Source organism: Dermochelys coriacea, chromosome 1 (assembly GCF_009764565.3).
Source record: "Dermochelys coriacea isolate rDerCor1 chromosome 1, rDerCor1.pri.v4, whole genome shotgun sequence".
Lineage (NCBI taxonomy): Eukaryota > Metazoa > Chordata > Testudines > Dermochelyidae > Dermochelys > Dermochelys coriacea.
Window position 1 is genome coordinate 328,334,952 of NC_050068.2, and position 24,095 is coordinate 328,359,046.

Genomic DNA, 24,095 nt, shown 5'->3' on the forward strand with positions numbered 1-24,095 from the left:
TGTTCTAAGTGGTGGCAGATGATAGAACAAGAAGCAATGGTCTCAAGTTGCAGTGGGGGTGGTCTAGGTTGGATATTAGGAAATATTATTTCACTAGGAGCGTGGTGAAGCACTGGAATGGATTACCTAGGGAGGTGGTGGAATCTCCATCCTTAGAGGGTTTTAAGCCCCAGCTTGACAAAGTCCTGGCTGGGATGATTTAGTTGGTGTTGGTTCTGCTTTGAGCAGGGGGTTGGACTAGATGACTTCCTGAGTCTCTTCCAACCCTAATATTCTATGATTCTATGGTGTATGATTACCTACACAGAGAGAATGTGTCTGATACTATAAGGCTCTTAAGGTTAGCAGATAATGGCATAACAAAATCCAATAGCTGGAAGTAGACGTAAGATAAACTTGAACTGGAAATAAGTTGCAATTGTTTAACAGTAATGGTAATTAACTATTGGAACAATTTACCAAGGGATGTGGTAGATTGTCTGTTACTTGAATACTTTACGTCAAAACTATCCTGTAGTTCAGCCACAAATTACTAGATTTGATGGAGGAATTGCTTGGTGAAATTCTATGGCCTGTGTTAAACAGCAGGTCAGACTAGACGATCCCCAAAGTACCCTCTGGCTTTAAAATCCACTGGCCAGATTTTTAACTATACTAAGGTCCTGTTAACATCACTCAGGCAGTGTAAATGAGCCTTAGTGTGATTGAAAATCTGCTCTATTTAATATCTGCTAGTACAATCTAGCTCTTAGTTTCAAAACACCCCTGTGAAACAGGTAAATATTATCTCATGTTACAGGTAAAGAAACTGAGACACAGAAGAGTTAAGTGACTTGCCAATGGACACACAGGAAGTCAGTAGCCATGCTGGGAGTAGAACCCAGATCTCCTAGTTCCCAGACTCATGCCTTAATGATATAACCATCATCCCTGCCTAGGAATATAATATCATGTCCTGATGTATATTTTGCACTATGAAGGAGATTTTCATTGACAATCAGTCATTGTAAAAGATTTCTCAGTGACCTTAAAGAGAGGTGGGAGAAACATTTGACTCACAAGTGATAAATTTTATATTTCTAGTAGACAATTTGTAATAAGGAAAAAATATCTGCTCATTGTGCAATATTCTGGCTTGCTTAAAGCTCTGGCTTGCTCTTAGTTTTAAAATTTTTATTTTGCAATAACTTGCAATTATATTTCTTTAGTCCATCTTGTTTTGTTGCTTGCCAAAGTCACTTTTTTGGGTTAGAATTGGAGTAAAATTCTATTCTATTCTTCATTTCCTCACTAAAAACACACACCCTGTACCACCCTCTCAGCATTTACCGCACCCTGGGCCCATTTTATATGGTCGTCCCATATTTTTTGGTTTAGGGCTTATTATGAAAACAAGTCATTTGACAATTTATGATTGCCAAAATATGAATGAAGTTAAATAACAATAATTCAGTCTTTTTCTGTGCAATCCTGAGCTGACTGTTTACATAAGTTTCATAATAAGTAGGACCTAAACATGTGGGGGATGCTGGGACTGGGAGAATGAAAAGTGAGAATGAAAAGAACGTAAAGTTATCATATTTTTTCTCTCTATTCATAGGTCCTGTTCCTTGGTTGCTTCCCCAACATCTCTCTTCCCTGTTGTTTTGCCATTCTATAAGTATGCACACATACACAAACACACATGGCATCTCTCCTCTCTCACCACTCCCTTTCCCTTCCCTAAGCTGGCAGAGCAGCAAATAAAAGTGAGACCATTGCACTACTACACTTTTGTGTTGTTCCTCTGCTTATACCTGGAGCAGAACCTAGAAAAGTGTCATTGGGTTGTACCTGTGTACACCACCCCACTTTGGCCCCAATCTAATTGTACTAGCTGGCCAGAAAGTGCTTGTATAGATGGGAGAGAGTGTTTCTTTCGGGGAATTGTTATAGTCTGCAGCAGTTCTCAAGCGGTGGGTCAGGACTCCAAAGTGGGTTGCATCCCCATTTTAACGGGGTTGCCAGGGCCAGCATTAGACTTGCTAGGACCTGGGGCTGAATCCAAATTCCAAGGACTTCACCCCAGAGCAACAGGGCTTGAACTTAGGCTTCAGCCCTCCACCCTCTGCCTGGGGTCATGTAGTAATTTTTGTTGTCAGAAGGCGGTCACGGTGCATTGAAAACCTGTTATAGAGGACACAGATGTACTTCAATGCATTCTATACTGAGTTGACTACAAGGTAGATTTGTTTTTAACATTTGTATTACAGTAGTCCCAATAAGGCCCACTCAGGATCAGGGCTCCACTTTTCTGGGCACTATACAAATATATATTAAAAGACAGTCCCTTCCCTAAAGAGCTTGTCGTTCAGAATGCATCAGCTCAATTACTGTGCATGGGCAAAGAGTTACTGCCTACCTGCAGCTTTGCTCCCTGCACTGGATGTTTGTTGATATGCAAATAGAGTTGAAGGTTCTAATTTTAATATTTGAAGGCCCTGATAGGCTAGTTCTCACATAAGTTACCAAGCTTCTGACACCCTGTGTATGTCTCATCTCACCCCATAGGTCAGAGAGCGTGGAGTTTTTACTTCTGGGCGGTGGTATGTCAAGCTAGAATGTGTGCTGCCTATATCTTTGCTGTTGTGACTCTTGACCCTTGGAACGCCCTCTCTTCTGAGTTGAGAAGTGCTCCAGGCTTAGCCTTATTTCAATGAGTCTTTTAGACTTTCTGCTAATTCTCAAGTTTTTGGTATAACTTTAGACATTTTAAAGAATTTTAATTGACTTTAATCTGTGTTTTTTACATTTAGTTGTCATTTGTATGCGTTTCCTGACAGGCACTATATAAAAAAAATGTATTATAGTAATGTGCTCTTCCTGCACAAACTAGTATTGTGTATATGTTTGAGAAAAGTGTTGAATCCTCATGCACAGTTTCACTGACATTTGATTACAGTGCTCATCTTCATCATAAGTCATGCACTTTATATAAACTTTAAACACATTGATGTTAAGACAAATTCTCAGCAAGTGCAGTAAAGTATATTGGTCGACTGTGTGATTTCTGGTGCTCTGTAGGATTAACAGTTATTAGATGGAACAGAAGGAACATCTTTTACAGACTTCCTCAGATTTGAATTCTAGCTTCCTTAAAAAGGTAAACAGTCAAAATTGTCATAGGCTGTTAGACACGTGTACTTTAGGTCCTTGAGGTAATTTTAGTGGGAATAGTGAAGTGGAGAGATAATTTAGGTTGTAAAATGGTCTAAGGGTTTCTTTTGTGGCCACTGACATTTAAAAAATTCTTCAGATAAAGGCTACTGAGAATAAATATTTTCAAGTTAATAAAAACCTTGGAAGCTTCAGCAGGCAGGTATTATACATGTAAACATCTAGCATTTTTTTTTCAGAAATCCTACGTTACAAATATACAGTAGGAAACAACATTATTGGACATCAATGTTTGTACAGGCAAATGTTTCCTAAGAACACAATTATTCAAATTACACCCAAAAGCAAATTTTTAAAATAAAAAATTGATCAAGAGATTTTAAATTACCAGTGTCAATTTAAATGTATTGACATACAGTCTTTGTGATATATTCATAGGGAGCATCAATGCACTGGATCAGAAACAGAGAAGAATCTATTCTTCTGCCTATATATAACCTCCAGACCATGCACTGAAGGAAACAAAATCCACGAGTTCTCTGAAGTAATTAAAACTACAGAGAACTCAGATCCCATTTTTAAGAATGGTTGTGTGCCTGTCTGATGTGCACATCTTCATATATGAGAAATAGTCAGAAAGTTTAAAATAAGTTTTATGGTCAAAATCACACAAGGTACCATTGGTTTGTTTTCTAAACTAAACAGAGGTTGCTTTGTAGTAGATCTGAATACTGAACAGTTTATAGTAGAAAAAAGCAGAATTCAAAACAACATAACAAAACATAAATGTTTCATGCACATTAAAGTTGTAATGCCTAACATTTCCATTATTAAATCACACAGAGGAATATTGTTGATATTATTTTGCTGATTCAAAGGCATTTTTTAAATCTTTTTTTTTTGTAAATGGTTACAAGATCAATGACAAATGTATGGGAGTGGGCTTGAAACTGACCAATTTTGTAACATTACCAGAGTTTGACACATTAGGAAGATGTGCCAGGTTGTTGTTAAAAGAGAGACTTCATCAATATTTTCTTTTATATTCATAATTCATTAATGTTAATGAGCAATAAGGAAATGTTCATTTAAAATAATTTGTTGGAAATGCAATGTAAGGCAGAGAGAAGGAGAACATATGATGGTAAATGTTATATTTTCAGATGAAATGGTGAGATTCAGAGCTGCCAGAAAACAAAATACATATTATACCACTCCACTGGAAAATGAAGCAGCCAAACAATTCCCATTGTTCCCATCACAGAAAAATTAAAATCTCGTAATAACTTAGGCATGGAAGTTGCCTACAGTTTCACTTTTAAGCCTTTGTTTAAAAATGACTTATGCCTCACTTAAGATCGAAGTTCATGTAACTGGCAAGAAAAAATTGCATTGCTGTATGACTATGACAAGTACCATGCACAAAAAGGAAATTCATCCAGAAGGAGTATTTGGCATGGCAAAGATGCCCCTGCCCTTTCTGGTAAGTAATTGAGGCAATTGTTGCATAAACAGGGACAGAGAATAGAAGAATTAATAAACAAAATACTTTACTTTGAAAGGGAAGGTAAGTTTGACTAGCTACTATTTCTGATGTGCACAGACAGCACTCATATGATAGATGCCTCAGCTTTTACTGAACTTTACAGCAGAAAGAAACACATTTTTATCTCGTTTAAGACAGCAACAGAATTCCCATTGACCTCAATTAATGGGATCATGATTTGACCCTGTAAGTAGGAGGTAGCTGGAGAAGAACATGACTACCTGGAATAGAACTGTCTTGATTGTTCCTAGTTTGTATTCTGCAGTGTGGGGATCTCCGTTTTTCATATTTTCTCAGCTGCATTGCTGAGGCAAAAATGGGTGGGATGGAAAATATATTTTGAGTGACTTGATATGACTGTGTCCTGCACTTACAATGGAATTATTTGCTGAATACCTGTATCCCAATATCTAGACCATCCACTGGTGTGCAGTTAAAACCATCCCTACTGTCTGAGCTTAATAACATGCCTGAGCTACAGCTCATGTTAAGCCCAGGGGTAAAACTGCCCTTAATAATGTGGTAATATTTTTTCAAGGATGAAGTGTTCATGAGCAATTTTGCTATTGTATCAGGTACAAAGACGGTTTCTCATGAAATCATTTATTTGTATCAAACACTCTTCATTATCCATCAGTGATTTATCTTCAATGAAACCTTTAAAGAAGTAAAAAGTACAGATGCAGCATATGCACTTGTACAGTGGTCATGGGTGGAATACATGCATAGAAAATGTAGTTTGTTTGCATTGCTGAGTTTTAAATAGAAATATCCAGTGGAAAGAAGATTTTCCACTTGTAACTTTTCACCGTGTGTCTCCATCTTAAAATCCTTATCAGCTGTGGTGAAATAGAAAGTATTTCAACTTCCTGTCTTGTTTCTGATTCTCCTTAAAGACTTTGAGTGCTGTGGAACAATGGGTGAATGGATCTTTGACATCACTAGTTTCAAACAACACAAGACAGATGTGTAGTCATGTTGTTTAATGCACTGCTGCAAGGCACTTGGATACTATGGTGAGAATATTTCTGTGATTTTTCATCTGCATATGTAAAAGTCTAGTCAGTTCCTTTATCTTGGTGCTATCTGTAAAGAATGTGGAGACGGGATCAGCATTAGAATCAGCCAGATGATCAAAACGGCAAAATAGCTCTCTCCTACTGTGTTCCATGAAACCATTCATCTGTATCCAATATGTTCTAATGTTGGCTCTTTCTTTATAGGTCAAAAATGTTCAACATATACAGTGTACATTGCACCTTGCAAAACCACATACCATAGCCAAATTAATAAAGAAGCTGCTGTTTACATGCCATTCAATTCAGCTTTCACAAGTCAGTATGGACTGCAGCCATGCCGTGTTGTGATCTCTCACATCCTTTACCATATATCACAATGATGCCAGGGTTTTGTGTGGCTTTATTAGATGGCTCATGAGGATCCTTTGATCAAAGGCCCTATAAAAATGTAAATTATTTATGATAGCTTTTGTTTTCATTTTGAGATGCATAGGTTGATCTTTAGTCACTTTTCCTATACAAACTGGATTAATAATAATCTCTCTACTATTAATAAATAGCAGAGGGGTGAATGGGAAATACTGGCCAAAGACACTGGGGCAAACTCATGCTCTTACAAAATGTATCATGGGAGTTTAACTGTCTACACCAGTCAAGGAGTCACTGCACTAGTTGCTAAAATCTCATATGAAAGATTCAACACCCTCACTTTTCTGAAAGCAGACTGCATAAAACAGGTTTCTAACTTGGAAGGGTGAAGAATGGTTGAGTCCAGTGGTGCTGCTCCTCCTAACCTCACAGCTGCAGCTACCACTGAGCAGAATCAGGTCTGTAAGGCACACTACTTCCAACATACCCCACAGTCTCTGAGGTCTAACAGGATATCCAGGTAAAATGCTTTATGCCAACACTCCTGCTAGAGTCTCAGCTAGGTTACTCCAGCCATATCCTGGATCGACCTAGTTGAGACCCAGAGCCTAGGGATGTTTGTAGGTAGAGTCTTCTTGTTTCCCCGGAAGATTCAAACTCCCATTCAGGAACTTATGAGAGAGCAACCAAAATCAGAAAATTTGGTAGGCATGATTTTTGAGATATGTGAGAAAGCAGAGGAAATGTGCATGGAAGAGGAAGGAGATGATGCTCTTCAAAGAAAGTAGAGGTAAGAAGACAAGAAAGAGGAATAAGAAATAAAGGAGGAGCTGTGAGATGGAGACAGACAGGTAGGATGGGTTGGACATGGGAGGAGCGAAAAAAGGATAAAGAAATGGAGGAAGGAAATAAGCAAGGAGAGACACCCAGCTTCTAGGTTAGTACATATAATTTGCTTGCATTCTTTTACCTTATTTCATTTACCTGGTAGGTGTTACCTATCTCAGTAAGTTTAGGAAGAAAATTACTGGATGGGCTGTTTTGAGAACCTGCATTAATATTGTTAGCTACTGTGGATTCTAAGCAAATGGAAACAAAGACAGAGAAAATGACTTTAAATTTGTGAGAATGGGCCCTATCCAATGAACTACCAATGAAATGTGTGGAAGTACTCCCATTGACATCAGTGGGAAGTAGATCAGGCCCCAAATCCCTCTGGCAGATTAGCTATGCACGTTTATTTGGAGAATTTTCCTTTGAAAAAAATTCAGTGTTGGCAACTATACCTACATCCCAGTAGAAGCAGCTGGGCTCCACTTTTCCTGCAGCAGTGGAAGCATGGCCCAAAGATTCCCTCTTCTCTCCACCTGCTCTTTTTTAATACATAAAAAAGTCAGTTATGTTTGGCAACACCCCAAAATGAATTTGTTGGCTCCCCTCAAAATTGTAAATCCAGTGCTGCACAAAACTGTACAGCCATGCCCACAGTGGTGAAGAGTTAAGTGTGAATATGTTTGGGGAATGGCTCAGATAAGGGGCCTAAATCATACAATGTTCACTTCATAAAATCACCTGGCATAATTTGGCACAGTTTGGCATTGTTGGAAATCTCTTCTTAGGAAAAAGTGAGTATTCCATAGCAAGACTCCAAATGTATTGTATTGGCAGAGGTTTGTGAGCGAGCTTGCAGAGCATTTGCCTCCACTGTGCTTGGCTGTACCAAAAGATATTATTAGCCCATCACTTTCATGAGCACTGAAATTCATAGAGACTCACAAAAGTAAAATAAATACATAGATTTTAAAAGGAAGACACAGAGCCAGCTTGAGTCTCATCTGAGAACATCAAGAGGTTCAGCATCCAAGGCAGTGGCCCAGAATATTAGGTCAGTTGGAATGGGGTTGAAGATTGTATTCTCCCTTTCATCACAGGCCTCTCTTTATGAGGAGTCTCTATGGGAGTGAGTGTTTTCATGGTCTGATCCAGGCTTGTCAAAAACAATAGTAAAAATTCCCTGCTAGTGAACAGGACTGAATAAAATGGAAAATTGTAATGAAATTTTGCTAGTAGCGGGTTTGCTTCAGTTTGGTGTAGAGCTGGCAGTGCAGCCAGGTACCGCAGATGGTGATGACCTCCCTTGGGTCTAGTATGTAGAACCTACATCAGATGCATGGAGGTGGGCCAGGGAAGCAGGCTGCATGAGGAGAGGAAAAGACATGGGACAGATGCAAGCTATGTTCCATTCTACTTGTTCTTCCTTGAAGGGGGAACCTTTCCCTCTGGCAGTGAAATTAATCCAGCAGGGACCCCCGGGACTGTCCGATTTTTGCACTTCAAAACTGCTGGCAGTTACGCTCTCCTTTCCCATTACATCATGTCACTAATGCTCACAGGGGCTGTATCTGGGCACTGGTTGGGATCCAACTGTGGGGTGGGAAGACGCATTAAAGCCTGGCAGGTCTACTCCCATCTCCTGATGCTCTGGTCCTTCTGCCAACCCATCCTCTGTTAAAAATGTATGTTTTTATGCATTATTCCTGCATCCAGGGCTTCATGTTCCGCCGCTCATTTCCCCCTGCAGTCCCTGTTGCACTTACTCCCTTGGCCGTGGCTCCCTCTTTCCTTTCCATTACATAGGTCAGGGCTGAAATATACATTGTCACCCAAAGGCATCATCCCCACCAACGCTTCTGCTCACAAGAAACGGCTCCTTCCCGTAGATCACGACCTCTCCTTTCTGGGTGATAGTACCAAGGTGCCAACCCCGCTTTTTTTTTTTTTTTTTTAAATCATTTTAGCAAATGTCACAAGCCCAGGGGACCCGGAGGAGGGAGCAGCCAATACAGACAAAGGCAGAGCAAACGGGCTCTGCCTAACTCTCCCAACCAGCCCCTGCCCGTCTCCTCTTCCCTCGCAACAACAAGAAAAAGGGGGAGGGATTTCCCCCCTCCCTTCTGCCCCGCCCCCCCCCCCCCCCCGGGGAAATAAATTATTTCCAGCCCCTGCGTTTTCTGCCTCGTCTCCCCCCCCTCGCCTGTCACTGACACCCTGAGGGGCGGCCGAGGCAGGCGCTCGCCCGGCTCCCACCAGGTTGCCCTAGAGCGGGCGGGGAGCGGCGCGGCGCGGCGGAGGCGGCGGCGGCGGCGGGCAGAGCGAGCGGGGCGGCTGCTCCCCCACCCCGGGCCACGGGGGCGTCCGCGCCGCTGCCCTCAGCCGGCCGGCGGCTCCTCCCCCCCGCTGCCAAACTTCCCGAGCGCCCGCCGCGCAAACTTTTTGTTGGGTTAGTGTGTGGGGGGGGGGGGGGTGGGGCGGGGGGGTTGGTTTGTTTTTTGCCGGCTGGGGTTTGGGTCGGCTGCTCCCCGCCTTCGCCGGCGCTGCCCTGCAGGAGCGCGCGGGGCCGGCGGCAGCGGCAGCGGCATGGAGCGGAGGCAGCCGGCGCCGCCGGGGTTCCCTCGCGGGTGGACCGTGCTGGTGGCGGTGCTGGGGCTGATGCTCCCCGGGCGCCAGGGGGCGGCGGGCTCCTACCCCCGCTTCTCGCCCTTCTTCTTCCTCTGCACCCACCACGGGGAGCTGGCCGGGGACGGGGAGCAGGGAGAGGTGCTCATGTCGCTCCAGCTCGCGGGGAACCCGACCGTCTACGTCCCTGGCCAGGAATATCACGGTAGGTGCCCGCGCCTGTCCCCGCTCCCCCACTCGCCTTCTCCGCTGGGGGGGGGGGAGGGCAGGAGCCCCCGGGGGCGGCGGGGAGAGGGGGCAAGTCAGGCACTGGCGGCCAGCGAGGGAGCCCGCGGGGCCACTCGCCTCGCCCGCGGAGCGCTCTACGCCCCTGGGCGGGGTGTGTGGGTGAAAGTGGGTTGAAATGTGACTAAGGAATGATTGATCTGGGCTGGGGAAGCCAAAGGAATCTCCTTCCCCCCCCCCACACACACACCCAGATCATCTGCTTCCACCTCTAAAGGCTCGTTGCTTTCCCCAGACAGATCAAATATATACCCCCCACTCCTCTCTCTAGCTCTGTTACCTATTAGCTGATAATATTGGGATAGGCTGTTTACCTGCCAGAGCTCTTGTGCGGCCAGGAATCCCTTCAGAACATCACTGGGGACGCTTTACATACTGGGTCCTTGAATTTGTAAACTTGCCGTCTTATATCTATCTATCTATCTAGTGTTGCTTGCAGGTCCAGACGCCGGGAATTGCATGGCTTGCTGGAAAAGTTCACATTGTTGAATGACTCACCGTGATCTCACATTTTCATGCAATATGAGCCCCCCATCATAATTCTCCCGATATTCAGTGCTGTTAAACAACTGCATATACCTATTGGAAAATTGCACTGTTTTCTCGTAGAGATTCATTTTCAAATGTCACTATTTTTTTAGATGTTAATATCAGAACTGTACATTCTGTGTTAGACCAAGATGAAATATCACAACAACAACAACAACAAGTAGCTGGTACCTATATTTCAAACTATCAACCTATTAATTTAATAAAACTGAAAATGTGGGCAGAGGTTGTGTGTTTTAAAGGACATGTGTATAAAGAGAGAGCCTGCTGGCTAGTTCCCTGTCGTAGAGATTTAAGTACTTAACACTAAGCTATTTCATGGATTTAATGAGGACTTCAAGAACAGCAAAATATTCTAGACCTATCCTGATAATTTAGTAGGGCCTGCAGGTGTTTTCAGTCTTTGCTATTTGTACTAACTGTGACATGAAAGAAAAATAAGCGATTACTTATAGAGTTTGTATGTCATTTCTGATGTAAATTATGAAGACAAATTAATCCTTGAGGGCTCCCTTCTACTTTGTTCCATTGTCAAAAATATAGTTGCCTAAAGAAGTGAATTTTAGTTTATCTGTATTTGAATATAACTTCTCTGGATTACATCTGTGTTGTAAAACTGCCTGGGCATTCTGGTCCCCATCTCTTAGGAAACACAGCTGCTCTTTAATGGAAATTCTGGTTCTGATCATTCAATTAGGTCCTGATCCAGAGCTCACTGAAATCAGTGGAAGTCCTTCCATTGGCTCAAGTGACCTTTGTATCAGACCTCTCCTGAACAGAGCCGACACTAGGCATAAGCATGCTAAGCAATTGATTAGGGCCCTGAGCAGCAAAAGGGGCCCCCTCCTATATTCACTTTTTTAGTTTGTGTTGTGTGGGGGGGTGGAGGGGCTCCCCAAAATATTCCTGTTTAGGGCCCGCAATTGGCTAGAATGGTCTCTGCTCCTGAGTAAACTGTAGTCCCTTTCCTTGATATACATGCACTGAAAGAGCTGATAGGTGCCATTTGGAGGTCACCAGTATCTTTCATTGATTAATCAGCCAATACGATTGTGACACAGGCTTGACATGAGGGGTGATTGAGCTTTGTCACTCAATGTGACCCCAGGAAGGGGATTTATCTATAAGAGCCAAAAGTGAGAGTTTTCAGAGTAGCAGCCGTGTTAGTCTGTATTCGCAAAAAGAAAAGGAGTACTTGTGGCACCTTAGAGACTAACAAATTTATTAGAGCATAAGCTTTCGTGAGCTACAGCTCACTTCATCGGATGCATTTGGTGGAAAAAACAGAGGAGAGATTTATAAATCTTATTAGTCTCTAAGGTGCCACAAGTACTCCTTTTCTTTAAAAGTGAGAGTGTTAGGTGAAATGTTCACAGCTTGTCTTGAAGATGGAGCAATCAAGTTTTATTGGGAAATCATGCACTGTCATAATGAATAATTTCATTTTTGTAACTGCAAACTGAAGAGAGTTAACAGATGTAAGTAAAAAAGAAAAGGAGTACTTGTGGCACCTTAGAGACTAACAAATTTATTTGAGCATAAGCTTTCATGAGCTACAGCTCACTTCATCAGATGCTCACGAAAGCTTATGCTCAAATAAATTTGTTAGTCTCTAAGGTGCCACAAGTACTCCTTTTTTTTTTTTGCGAATACAGACTAACACGGCTGCTACTCTGAAAGATGTAAGTAAATTATCCATTCATGCAAAATCTTTACTTCCCTGATTTAATGGTGTTTATCACCTTGCTGACTTCCCCACCACATATACATATGTTTTAGCTCCTGTGAAATAGTGTACGTGCTTTTGGTTTTTCCCATAAAGTGACTATGTAAACTAGTAATGGTATAATTTAATGGTATTATAATAATTTCTTTATACAAGAGGCCTGTATGTGTAGAACCTTTAAAATCCATAGTCACTGTATGTTATTTAAGAGGCATTCACTAAATCTCCTTTTCTCTCTTTGTATCCTTAGGTAGTATTTCACAACTTCAGAACAAAAGCTAATTTTAGAATACATTTTAAAAAGTGAGGAAATTAAAAGTAAAAACTTAAACCACCTTGTTAAGAGAAAGCTATAACAGCACTTGGTTAAAGATGGAATTAATTCTTAACTTTGAATTATCTGATTATTATTCTATCTCAAAGATTTAGTTTTATATAAGCATTTTTGTGTCAATGTTCTTGGTTTTTTTAAAAAACTTTTTTTAAAAGATGTTATAATGTTTTTACTTTATTAATTACTAAACCTCCAAGGGAGTTCCAGTCTTGTTGTCTATACTTTTTAAGATAGACAATGTGCTTTTGATCCAATTGCTAAAAATCTTTTAGAGCTTTCTTTAAAAAATACTTTGAGACCCACATGTAGTAAACTGCATGTGTAAAAGATGCATACTTAGCCATATTTATATTTTCTCCATCATCTCCAATCTACATCATATATTAAAAATCCAATTTTAGGTTTTAAAAGTTAATGATAAAACTAGGACGAAAAAAGTTTAAAAGAACACATTTGTTTCACAAACTCTTAAATACTGTTTGTTTTTCTTCCCTCCAAAAATACATAACTAAAACTTCTTATGCCATGGCTAACACCTTATTTTCCAGGTCTCAGCCTGAAGTCATTGTTTAGACCCAAGCGTGTAACCTTTGAAAAATGTGTTTTATCCTAGACGTGGTGAAAGCACTCTGAGTATGACTGCCTGTTGTGTGGATTCCAAGGCATTAGGTGACCAGGGATTGGACGTGTTATGGAGCTGACAGTTTTAGTCTCCTAGATTGAGACTTCGGGGAAGTGCAAATTTTGTGCTGCTTTGCTCATGCTCTCTCCATAGATGTCAGTGTAGAGCAGCATCACAGCCTCCGAGGAAAATGTTAGGTTTCAGAGTAGCAGCCGTGTTAGTCTGTATTTGCAAGAAGAAAAGGAGTCATGTTCTCTGTGTGTGTATATCAATCTCCCCTCTGTTTTTTCCACCAAATGCATCCGATGAAGTGAGCTGTAGCTCACGAAAGCTTATGCTCTAATAAATTTGTTAGTCTCTAAGGTGCCACAAGTACTCCTTTTCTTTTTGAGGAAAATGTTGTACCTCTTGCCTTTGAGGCTTGTGCTGTTATTTGTGTTTTGGATTGCAAAGGGAGGGGAGAAATTATCACCCAGGAACAAAAAAATCCAAATCAGAGGAGGGTCCTTAAATTAGGCAGGTATGGCTTTGCCTTTGGTGTTTTGAGTTAGAAACAGTGTGATCTTTATCAACTGCTATAACTGGTTTCTGAACACACCCTTACATGTCATTTTTGCGTACCCACTTTCAGATGTTGCCAAGCTCCTGCGAATTTTGGACAATGGCCTGTATTTATCCTGATGAGTGACTGCAGGGGCTCAGGAAATGTGTAAGCATTAGATCCAGACCAAAAATAATGCTTTTGGTTCTGATTCTCAACTGCCTTGCACATTGTGTAGGCATTTGTGTTCAGACTTTCAAAAGTGCTCAGCATCCACAACCAGGGCCCAGTTTTCACCAGACACCAATATATATACATGGCTAGATTTTCAACATAGCTCAGTAAGTTATGTGCTTAGCCCTTTGAAAATCTGGACATAGGTGTCACAGTGAGAATTGCTGGGTGCTGAGCTCTTTTGAAAATCTGGCCCTTGCAGCCTGATCCAAAGGCCATTGAAGTCAGTGGGAAGACTCAGATCGGGCCCTTATATGTGTGCAGAAGGGATATAAAATGCTGCTAAATAGGGTTGCCAACCCTCCAAGCTTGTCCTGGAGTCTCCAGGAATTAAATATTAATCTTTAATTAAAGATTATGTCATGTAATGAAATCTCCAGGAATATATCCAACCAAAATTGACAACCCTAAATCAGAATGATATTTTTTTACAATCGCTTTGCACTGGTGTAAATGAGTACACAAGGTGCAAGACAATGAGAGTCAGCTCACTGAATATGCCTTTTGTTAGGCCCACTTCAGTTGTATCATCACATATAATTTATTAACTCTGGCTTTATTCTCAATGTTTTGATTGAACTTTAAATTGTAGGTTGACTCATTGGATCATATTCAGACCGAGTGCAAGCAAATACTGCTTCTTTTAAGTCAGTCCTTGAAGTTGAAATTTGGTGTACTAATTTTAAATTCACAAAGAATTTTAAAGTATCTTTTCATACTATCATAGTAGGGAACAAGACACGAATCAGTATTCTAAGAGGTAATCCTATTCTAATGAGTACAGAACAAAGTACATAAAATGATCTTGAATAAATCATTAGTTTATATAGCAATAGTTCTGAGAAAATTATACCTTTTTGTAAAATAATCTTATACAATATTTCCAACTTGTACAGCTTGGTTTTTTCATTTTTGGTACACTAATTCAGTGCTCACTGTTAGGAAAAGAAAAGGAAAGGTACTAATTGCTCTGCTGTATGCGGTCCCTGTATCACATCTGAAACATGTTTGTTTATTATATTATATTATATATATTATAATAATATATTATATTATAATAATTATTTTAATTATTCTTTTAACAAACATTTTAAAAATGTTTTAAAAAGAAAATAAATTCATACAATCTGAAGAAATCACATGGGACAATTCTGTTTTTAAACAATATGTTTAATGTTACTCTAAAATGCAAATACACTGTGTGTCACCATTTGTAATGTAAAAAATATCCTTTAAAACTTCTCATAAGGAAACAAAAATAGTGGGTTTTCAGATGCAGTACTGATGTACAATACAAAGTGAGTTTTAAATATGTGGCAAGTATTAAGGGCAGGTGATTAAAAATAGTTTGCTAAAATATTACAAATATGGTAGGCCAAATTCAGACAGGAGTGTAATCTGGTGAAACCCACATGCCAAGTGACTGGAACAGAGGAATGTAGCAGGAGAAGAAGTAATAAAGGGTGTAAGGAAGTGTATATTTATTAAAGTGACCCCATTCTTTTACTTATAGTTCATACTCTTACAGCTTGCTCTGGCTCTTCAGTGTGTAAGTAATACCAACTTAGAGCCATGTAGATTCATATACCTGCTTTTACCCATTTGCCCATCTCACACCACCTTTCGCATTGAGAGAGAAAAAACAGTCTTGTGATCAAGAAAATGAACTGGGAATCAGGCAATTACAACTGCAGCCACAGGCTTCCTGTGTGACCTCGTGGAAATTGCTTGATCACTTTTTTTTCCACCAAATGCATCCGATGAAGTGAGCTTTAGCTCACGAAAGCTTATGCTCTAATAAATTTGTTAGTCTCTAAGGTGCCACAAGTACTCCTTTTCTTTTTGCTTGATCACTCTGTATCTCATCTGTAAAATGGGAATTAATAATACCTTTCTATCTCACAGGGATGTTTTGAAGCTAAATTCTTTAATGTTTGTGATCTGCTCAGATACTCTGATCATGAGAATTATACAAAAATGCCTCAAAATACATGATTAAAAATCCCTAAAAACTACCTCTGAATATGGCCCTGTTTCTGGAATCAAAAAATATTTTTTTAAAGTAATTACTTATTGAATAAAGAGAACTTTAGAATATCTCCAGTTCTTATATGTGGTTAATTTTATTTGCTTTGGCAGATATTTTTTCTTTCTTTAGCTTATTTTATGCTAAATTAAGGCCTTGAATTGGCAAAGCAATTAAGCATGTACTTAAGTCCATTCCCTACTCAGTAAACCTTGTATATACTTGCTTAACTTTAAGCACATGCTTACTTCCTGGTGAAAAACTGGCACTTGAACATGTGCTTAAGTGCTCTGCTGAATCAGGCCCAACTGATTTTCTACTGGCATGTTGGTAAATGATACTGATCTTTCTTTATATAATTTATATTCCTCCTGGGCCTTCCAATGTCATCTGCAAAATGGGATAATATTTCTTCAGCATCTTATTCAGAACATTTAACTTAAATTTAGATCTCTATGGCAATTCTTGTATTACTTTATTACCAATCTATCGTATAATTAATTTCCATTCATCATCATACCAATTTTTGTGCAATTGTGTGACGGAGATAGGCAGATTGGCTGAAATACATATATACAATCTGTACCTAAGATAGTTATTTTCATTGCACAATAATATTAAATGTTTTTAAAGATACAAAATCTAGAAATGAAAATTTATAGTGGTAATTTTATAAATAATGCTAACAAGATAGTTTAATACAATTTTATTTTTTCACTTTTCAACAACATTTTTTTGCTGCCCTTAACTCAAAAGTGCCTATTTTTCCTGACGTTTGCTTAATCTTTAGATCTCTTAAAAGCAGCATCCAACTGTTGTCCCATGACTGATGTCAAACTGACATGTGAAAGCTCTAATTCTATTCCTAAAATAGTTTTCTTTAATGAGACTTACATTTCTATTCCACTTTCTATGGTTATTTTTTTCCAGAGCTGGTCAAACTTGTAAAAGTCTCTTCTAATGTTATCAGTTTCCATCAATGACTGTTGCTATTCTTAGATGTACTCTATATTGTCAGGAACTATTCCTTTGTTAGGTACTGAAAAACTATGTCCAGTAGTAGGTAAGTTCTTATAAAATGTTCCTGAAAATCTAACCCTTTTCCCCTTCATTGATCAACCACATTAATTGTAAAAATAAATAATGTGGTTTAGTATCTTTTTATTTCAGCACTCTTTGTTTTATTCTTAAGGGGAATGGATCGTTTTGTTACCCATTTTGTATAGTGCCTATTTTTATATTAAATTTTATTTATGTATTTATTTTTGAGATGGTTATAAAAAAGCAAAGATAATATGATGTACTCCATAGTGAGAGGGAGTTCATAGTGTTATTGAAACCTGTCACACACTGAGGTGTAGGCGGTGCGACCTAGTGGTCAGAGCAGGAGTCTTACCTGGTGTTAGGAGCAGAATCAGAGGACAGAACTGGAGGTGTGGTCAGTAGGCAAAGCCAATGGTCAGAGCATGGGGAGTCAGGAACCAGAAAAGAACCAAAGGGCAGAACTGGAGTTGTGGTCAGGAGACAAGCCAGTGGTCAGAACTAGGAGTTAGAAATCAGGAGTTCAGAAGTAGGCAGAGACTAGGGATGGAGTGGAGCAAGCAAAGAGGGTGGAGAAGGGGCTGGGCAGTGGAACTCTTGGTGTGGAATGCATCGAACAGCCACTGTGTTGCTCTTGATAAGGCTTAAATGGGGACCTGTTGGCCCTTCTGACCAATCAGGGAGCACAGTCAGTTAGTGAGGGTTTATTGGGCTCTACCAAATTCATTGCGTTGCTATGCAACGAAGCCCACAGACAGCTGAGTTCTTGATGGTACCTCCCTCCTCCAGGACTCCTCCCAGGGACCCTCAGTTGGGGAAGGAGTTATGAACAAATGGTTTAAGGAGAGAAACATGAAAGATGGGGTGAATCTTGAGGGATTCTGGGAGTTGCAGCTTGCAGGCCACTGGGTATATTTATTCAGTGATCTGAAAAGACCCAGGTATTGGTGGTCACGATTGACTGAAGGATGGTCTATTCTCAGTTTTTAAGTCAAAAGCCAAACCTTATCCCCTACTGAATGGTTAGGGGCGACTTGTCACTTTTGATCGGTGTAGTGCTTATGTGGTTTTTTTAGAAGCAAGTAAATGTTCTTTGAGTTCCTGGTGTGTTTCCTGAAGATGGTGGACCAGGTTTCTTCATACGGGCACAGCGGCCACCTGACCTAACATAAAAGGAAAAGGAGTACTTGTGGCACCTTAGAGACTAACTAAATTTGTTAGTCTCTAAGGTGCCACAAGTACTCCTTTTCTTTTTGCGAATACAGACTAACACGGCTGCTACTCTGAAACCTGTCATTATGCAAGACACTGACCTAACATAGTTTTTAACATCAGTTCATAGGATTGGCCACCACCCTAGCAATCAGGGTCCCAGGTTTTAAATTGGCCGAAATGTCCCACTGTGGGCATGTCATGGCACAACCGTAGTGCCTGAAGCTGCCCTTGGGAATGTAGAGATGATCCCCATGATAAAGGATGTCTGTTGTACATGAAACTTTAAATCTGGGGAAGCACTGATGGTTCTTAGAGTTTGGGGCTAGTGCATATTTGGTGATGTATCTGACATCCTGCTGGAGGGTGCGGAAAGCAGCTTCTACAGTATGTTCTCAAGTAGGGCTATCAAAAATACTTGCGGTTGTCCATACAAAACTCTCAAAATGTTCAAAGAGAGGACTGGACCATTTAGGAGCAAGGATGCCCACTTGAGGACCTCTCTGGTGAGCAGGCTAAGTACTAAGCTGACCATCCATGGGGTAAGGCTGTGGCCACAGAATGAAGTGGAGATGACATTGGTTAAGAAATCCATAAAATATGGCATGATCCCCATCAAAGTTATTGGGTAAGGCCAGCTTCGTTTCACGGACAGTGGATGTGAGAGTTGTGGGAGACAGAAAATGCTGTCTGGGCTTGTACCTGGGCCTGGAGTGCTGCATTCAGCTCATGCTGAAGTTCCTGCAGGACCCCAGCACGTCTGAGAAAGTGGGTTGGGCTCCTGTTGGGGCTGTTCTGGAAGGGAGCTCCATGGCCTGGGCAAAGTCCCTACTATCTTCTAGTGGGCTACTCAAACTGTCACACACTGATCTGTAGGCAGTGCAAGCTAGTGGTTGGCCTAGTGGTTGGAGCAGAATCAGAGGACAGAACCAGAGACATAGTCAGGAGGCAAGCCAATGGCTGGAGCCAGGGGGACTGAGCCTGGAGATAGCTGAGTTTCTGACAAAATCTAGGGAGACAAGCAATATGTAAAGGATGGTGGAGAAGGATATAATTAAAATATCCACACAATTCTTATGTATTTGTTTTTAATATAAATATTTACATACATTTTATACATCAGATCTATATATTTCAAATTGATAAAAACCCAGACTTTTACACAACATAATATAACTGTGGAGCTCATTGTCAGAAGATATCAATGGGACCAAAAGTTTAGCAGGATTAAGAAAGGATCAGACAATTATAAGGATAATGAAAATTGTTACAGTTATGTTAGATACCATAGGATAAAAATATACATATTTAACATGATATAAATCCTTGTGCTTCAGGGCATAAGCCAACTGCTGACTGTCTTGTGGGCAGGTTTTTCCATTATGATTTTTCTTTTTTCTTCTTGTACTTTCCTCTGCAGCATTGTGCATTGGCCATTCTTGGAGACAGTATAACAGGCTAGATGGACTACTGGACTGATTTGGTATAGCAAGTCCTATGTTCCTATTATCGTTAGATTTTTGGAAATAAATTGTAGCTATTTATCTCTTTCCCCTTATTTTGTGAAGACTGCTTTATTAATAGCAGAATATGCTAGCATGTAGACTAGAGTCTAATGTGACCACCTTTGAAACACACTGAGTAATCTAAGGGTTTGTCTGCACCAACTAGCAATACTCACTAGGGCTGGGATTTCTAAAGCACACTAACAGGTCGTGCTTGGAATGGTCATGTAGACTCTGTTGGTGTGCAATAAAAGTTCTCTAGTGAGCACCAGCAGGGGCTACATGGACTAAATAATACGCCACACATTAATGAGCTTTAGAAATCACACCTCTGTAGTGTACATTATCTCACTATGTAGACAAGCCCTAAGAGGAATCCAAAGACATGATTCTTACTCCTGAACCACTTTCAGGATTAATTTAGTGGCAGCAGAATCCTAATTTATTTTACCTCCTATTGAAACAGATTTACCAAATTAAGCAGGGATCAGACGTTGTCTGAATGCCATGTAACTTTCTGTATTTGATCATGTATTTCCTCAGTCTGCATTTTTAAATGCAGGGGTTTTGAAATATTGTGTCATTATTTGCATATCACTTATTATCATATCACTTTAATTCTGATAAAAGACAAGGTCAAAAATGAGGGATGCTCCCACATTGACCTTTTATTTATTAGGTCATGCCCTAGGACGGACCACCAGATTTGTCATGGCTCTGTTAGTTATATAACCAGGAAAGGAAACAACACTATCTTACCTTCTAGAACATACGATCTTCCTTAATGATCCTAGAGTTGCTACGAGAATTTCAATAGCCTCTGATGAAAGTTTCAATCTTTTTTACATGCTTCCTTTCTTTTGTTAACATTTTCTGCTTTCTCATAATGCATAAAGTTGTACAGTGTATAAATTTGTATCTGGAATATTTATTTTATTCCAACTTTTTCCAGTTGTCCCTAGCCAATGGTCTAGGCAAATGGCAAACACTTACAATGCAACATTTAAAATCTGTATAATCACAAAGAGTAGACTGCCTGTGAAAGAGACCTTCCCAGTCTCTAGGAAGACTCCCTCTCATCAATCCCTCCTCCTGTCCTTAGTCTCCATCCCTTCCCTAGAAAAATCCTAGAAGAACAGGGAAATCTTACAGAGTGTCCTGCAGGTCACCAAATCCAGTCTCCTTATAGTAATATCAGTCACCCGGGAATATGGAGAGAATAATATCTATGAGTCCATAGTTTTCATTTCTTTAATCATTATCTTCTCCCAGTCTTTTAAAACAGGAACATATGATGTAGCAGGTCCTCAGCTGGTGTAAACTGGCATAGCAATCATGGGAACTGAAGATCTGGCTCATGATATTTCTGAACAAAAGGAGGCTAATAAATCCATCTGATCATTCCTCCTTTGAAATAGCAGTTTTACCTTATAATGTTTTTTCTTAACAGTTGTTTAGCTCCTATAAAATATAAATATAAATATAAATATAAAATAAAAATATATTTGCACTACTTCTTTCTATCTCTACTGTATTAATTCAATAGCTCTTACCATCATTTTTTATTTCCTAAAATAATGTCTGTCAAGGTATTTATCGTCGATTTTCTTTTAGTGACTCTATGTAGTGTATCCTTAACTCAATTTGAATGTTCTAGGAATTACCCTGTTCTTTACATATCTATTACAATGGGTAGGTATGTCAGCTGTTTGCAGCTTGGGGTCAGAACCACACCTGGCAGTAGGAGAAGGCTTCCCTCCTCCCTCCAGAATTCCCTCCTGTGTATCTGCATTCCCAGCAGACCTCTGTGCAGCAGAGCTTTTCTGAGGGAAATGCCAAACTTTGATTTCAAATTTCTGACTAACAGTTCAGCTCAATGTGTCTGTCCAATTACCGACCATTTCCAATTCCCAGCTATTTATTCCTATTCGTTATTTCCTATCTGTTAAACAGTTACTGAGCAATAAGAGGACCTTCTCTCTTGTCCTATGACTGACTATTTTGCTTAAGAACCTTTGGTGAGGACATTAAAGGCTTTCTGAAAGTCCAAGTACACTATATCCATTGGATCACCCATATCCACATGTTTGTTGATCCCATTAAAGAATTCTAGTAGATTGGTAAGGCATGATTTCCCTTTACAAAACCATGTTGACTCTTCCCAACATTGTGTTCCTCAATGTCTGAAAATTCTGTTCTTTACTGTAGTTTAAACCAATTTCCCTGCTACTGAAGTTAGGCTTACCAGCCTGTAATTGCCAGGATTGCCTCTGGAGCCTTTTTTAAAAATAGGTGTCACACTAGTTATCTGCTAATCATCTGGTACAGAGGCTGATTTAAGTGGCAGATTACATACCATAGTTTGTGGTTCTGCAATTTCATATTTGAGTTCCTTTGGAACTCTTGAGTGAATACCATCTGTTCCGGGGGACTTATTAATGTTTAATTTATCAATTTATTCCAAAAATCTCCTCTATTGACACCTTAGTCTGGGATAGTTCCTCAAATTTGTCATCTAAAAAGAATAGCTCAGATGTGGGAAGCTCCCTCACATCCTCACCATTGAAGACGCAAGCAAAGATTTAATTTAGCTTCTTTTCAACAGCATTGTCTTCCTTGAGTGCCCCTTTAGTACTTGATCATCCAGTGGCCCCAGTGATCATTTGGCAGGCTTCCTGCTTCTGATGCAAATTCAGTGGGGTTCCACTGGGGTCAGTCCTGGGTCTGGTATGATTCAATATTTTAATTAATGACTTGGATAATGGAGTGGAGATTATGCTTATAAAATTTGCAGATAACACCAAGTTGAAAAGAGTTGCAAGCACTTTGGAGGACAGAATTAGAATTCAAAATGACCTTGACAAATTGGAGAATTGGTCTGAATTCAACAAGATGAAATTCAATAAAAATAAATGCAAGGTACTTCACTAAGGTAGGAAAAATCAAATGCACAACTACAAAATGGGAAATAACTAGGTAGGTGGTAGTGCTGCTGAAAAGGATTGTGGGGTTATAATGGATCCCAAATTGAATATGAGTCAACAATGTAATGCACTTGCAAAAAAGACTAATATCATTCTGGGGTGCATTAACAGGATTGCCATATTTAAAACATGGGAGGTAATTGTCCCACTGTACTCGGCACTGGTGATGCCTCAGCTGGAGCACTGTGATCAATTCTGGACACCACACTGTAGGAAAGATGTGGACAAATAGGAGAGAGTCCAGAGGAGAGCAACAAAAATGATACATGGTTTAGAAATCCTGACCTATGAGAAAAGGTTAATAAAACTGGGCATGTTTAGTTCTGAGAAATAAAGACTGAGGGAGAACCTGAAAACAGTCTCCAAATCCATTAAAGTCTCTTATAAAGAGGATGGTGATGAATTGTTTTCCATGTCCAGTGAAGATATGACAAAAAATAATGGGCTTTATCTTCAGCAAGGGAGATTTAGGTTAGATATTAGGAAAAGATTTCTAACTATAAGTGTAGTTAAACTCTGGAATAGGCCTTCAAGGAAGATTGTGGAATCCCCATCATTGGAGGGTTTAAGAACAGGTTGGACAAACACATGTCAGGGATGGTCTAAATGTTCTTGGTGCTGCCATAGTGCAGGGGGCTGGACTTGATGTCTTCTCAAGGTCCCTTCCAGCCCTACATTTCTGTATTTTTATGAAATAATGAAAGTATAATTTGACTCCCTCTACATGCTTTCACAAGCAATGCCAATGTGGCTGGATGCTTCGTAACTCTGAGCCCTCTCAATTCCATATCCAAAAGTTTCTCTCTGAAAAATATAGTGCACACAAATCTGTTTCATGAAGGTATTTGTGGCATTCATCACTGAGATTAGACACACTGGCAAATCAGTTCTCAGCTTTCTTAGTACTATAGTGGGAAACTTTATGGAAAGCTGAAGCTATTCACGGAGTCATTGGAAAAGTAGATTTGCAATACTGGCTCCTGCCAGACACTATAGAAAGGAAGACAAATCAGATGGGAAGTTGAAGCAGTCCCTGAAGTAAAAGAGAGAATTCCACTTTGCAACTGGAATTGGAACAAATCCAGGGTGCTCAGGTAAGATCAGTATCTTGGCCTCAATTGCCTCAGAGCAATTTATATGACTCCAAACCAGCCATACCTATGGTTAGCCCCCAGTTGGTGCCAGCGTTTCAGTTTGGAAGAAAATGGCTACCTAGAGCATTAGTCAAAATGAGGTGACTGGACATTGGCCAGAGGCGGTACTCTACATTGCTGTGCAAGAATCCCAGGGACAATTTTGTCCTATTTCCAGTCTCAAGTAGCCCATGGAACTGCCAGTACATGCATGAAACCTACATCATCTACTTCATGTCAGAGTGATATAACCCATTCCCTATCAAAGGCTCAGAGAATGAGAAACAAATAGAGCAGGGCTCCATTTGAAACATCTGAACAAGTTCCTAAAGGAAGCTTATCTTCACATTCCTGTTT

The 24,095-nt window shown here is 40.0% G+C and overlaps 1 protein-coding gene across 2 annotated transcripts in view; it reads left to right on the top strand.

Moving 5' to 3' along the window:
• The first annotated feature begins 9,429 nt into the window (after positions 1-9,429).
• The window catches only part of RELN (reelin), a 455,243-nt gene continuing 440,577 nt past the window's right edge, over positions 9,430-24,095 (top strand). Inside the window, exon 1 of one of the 2 annotated variants that reach the window (XM_038377914.2) lies at positions 9,430-9,751. In XM_038377914.2, the coding sequence (XP_038233842.1) occupies positions 9,508-9,751 (244 nt within the window). In that variant the 5' untranslated portion in view covers positions 9,430-9,507. The remainder of the gene's footprint in view (positions 9,752-24,095) is intronic. The other variant, XM_038377905.2, reaches the window with a different exon arrangement.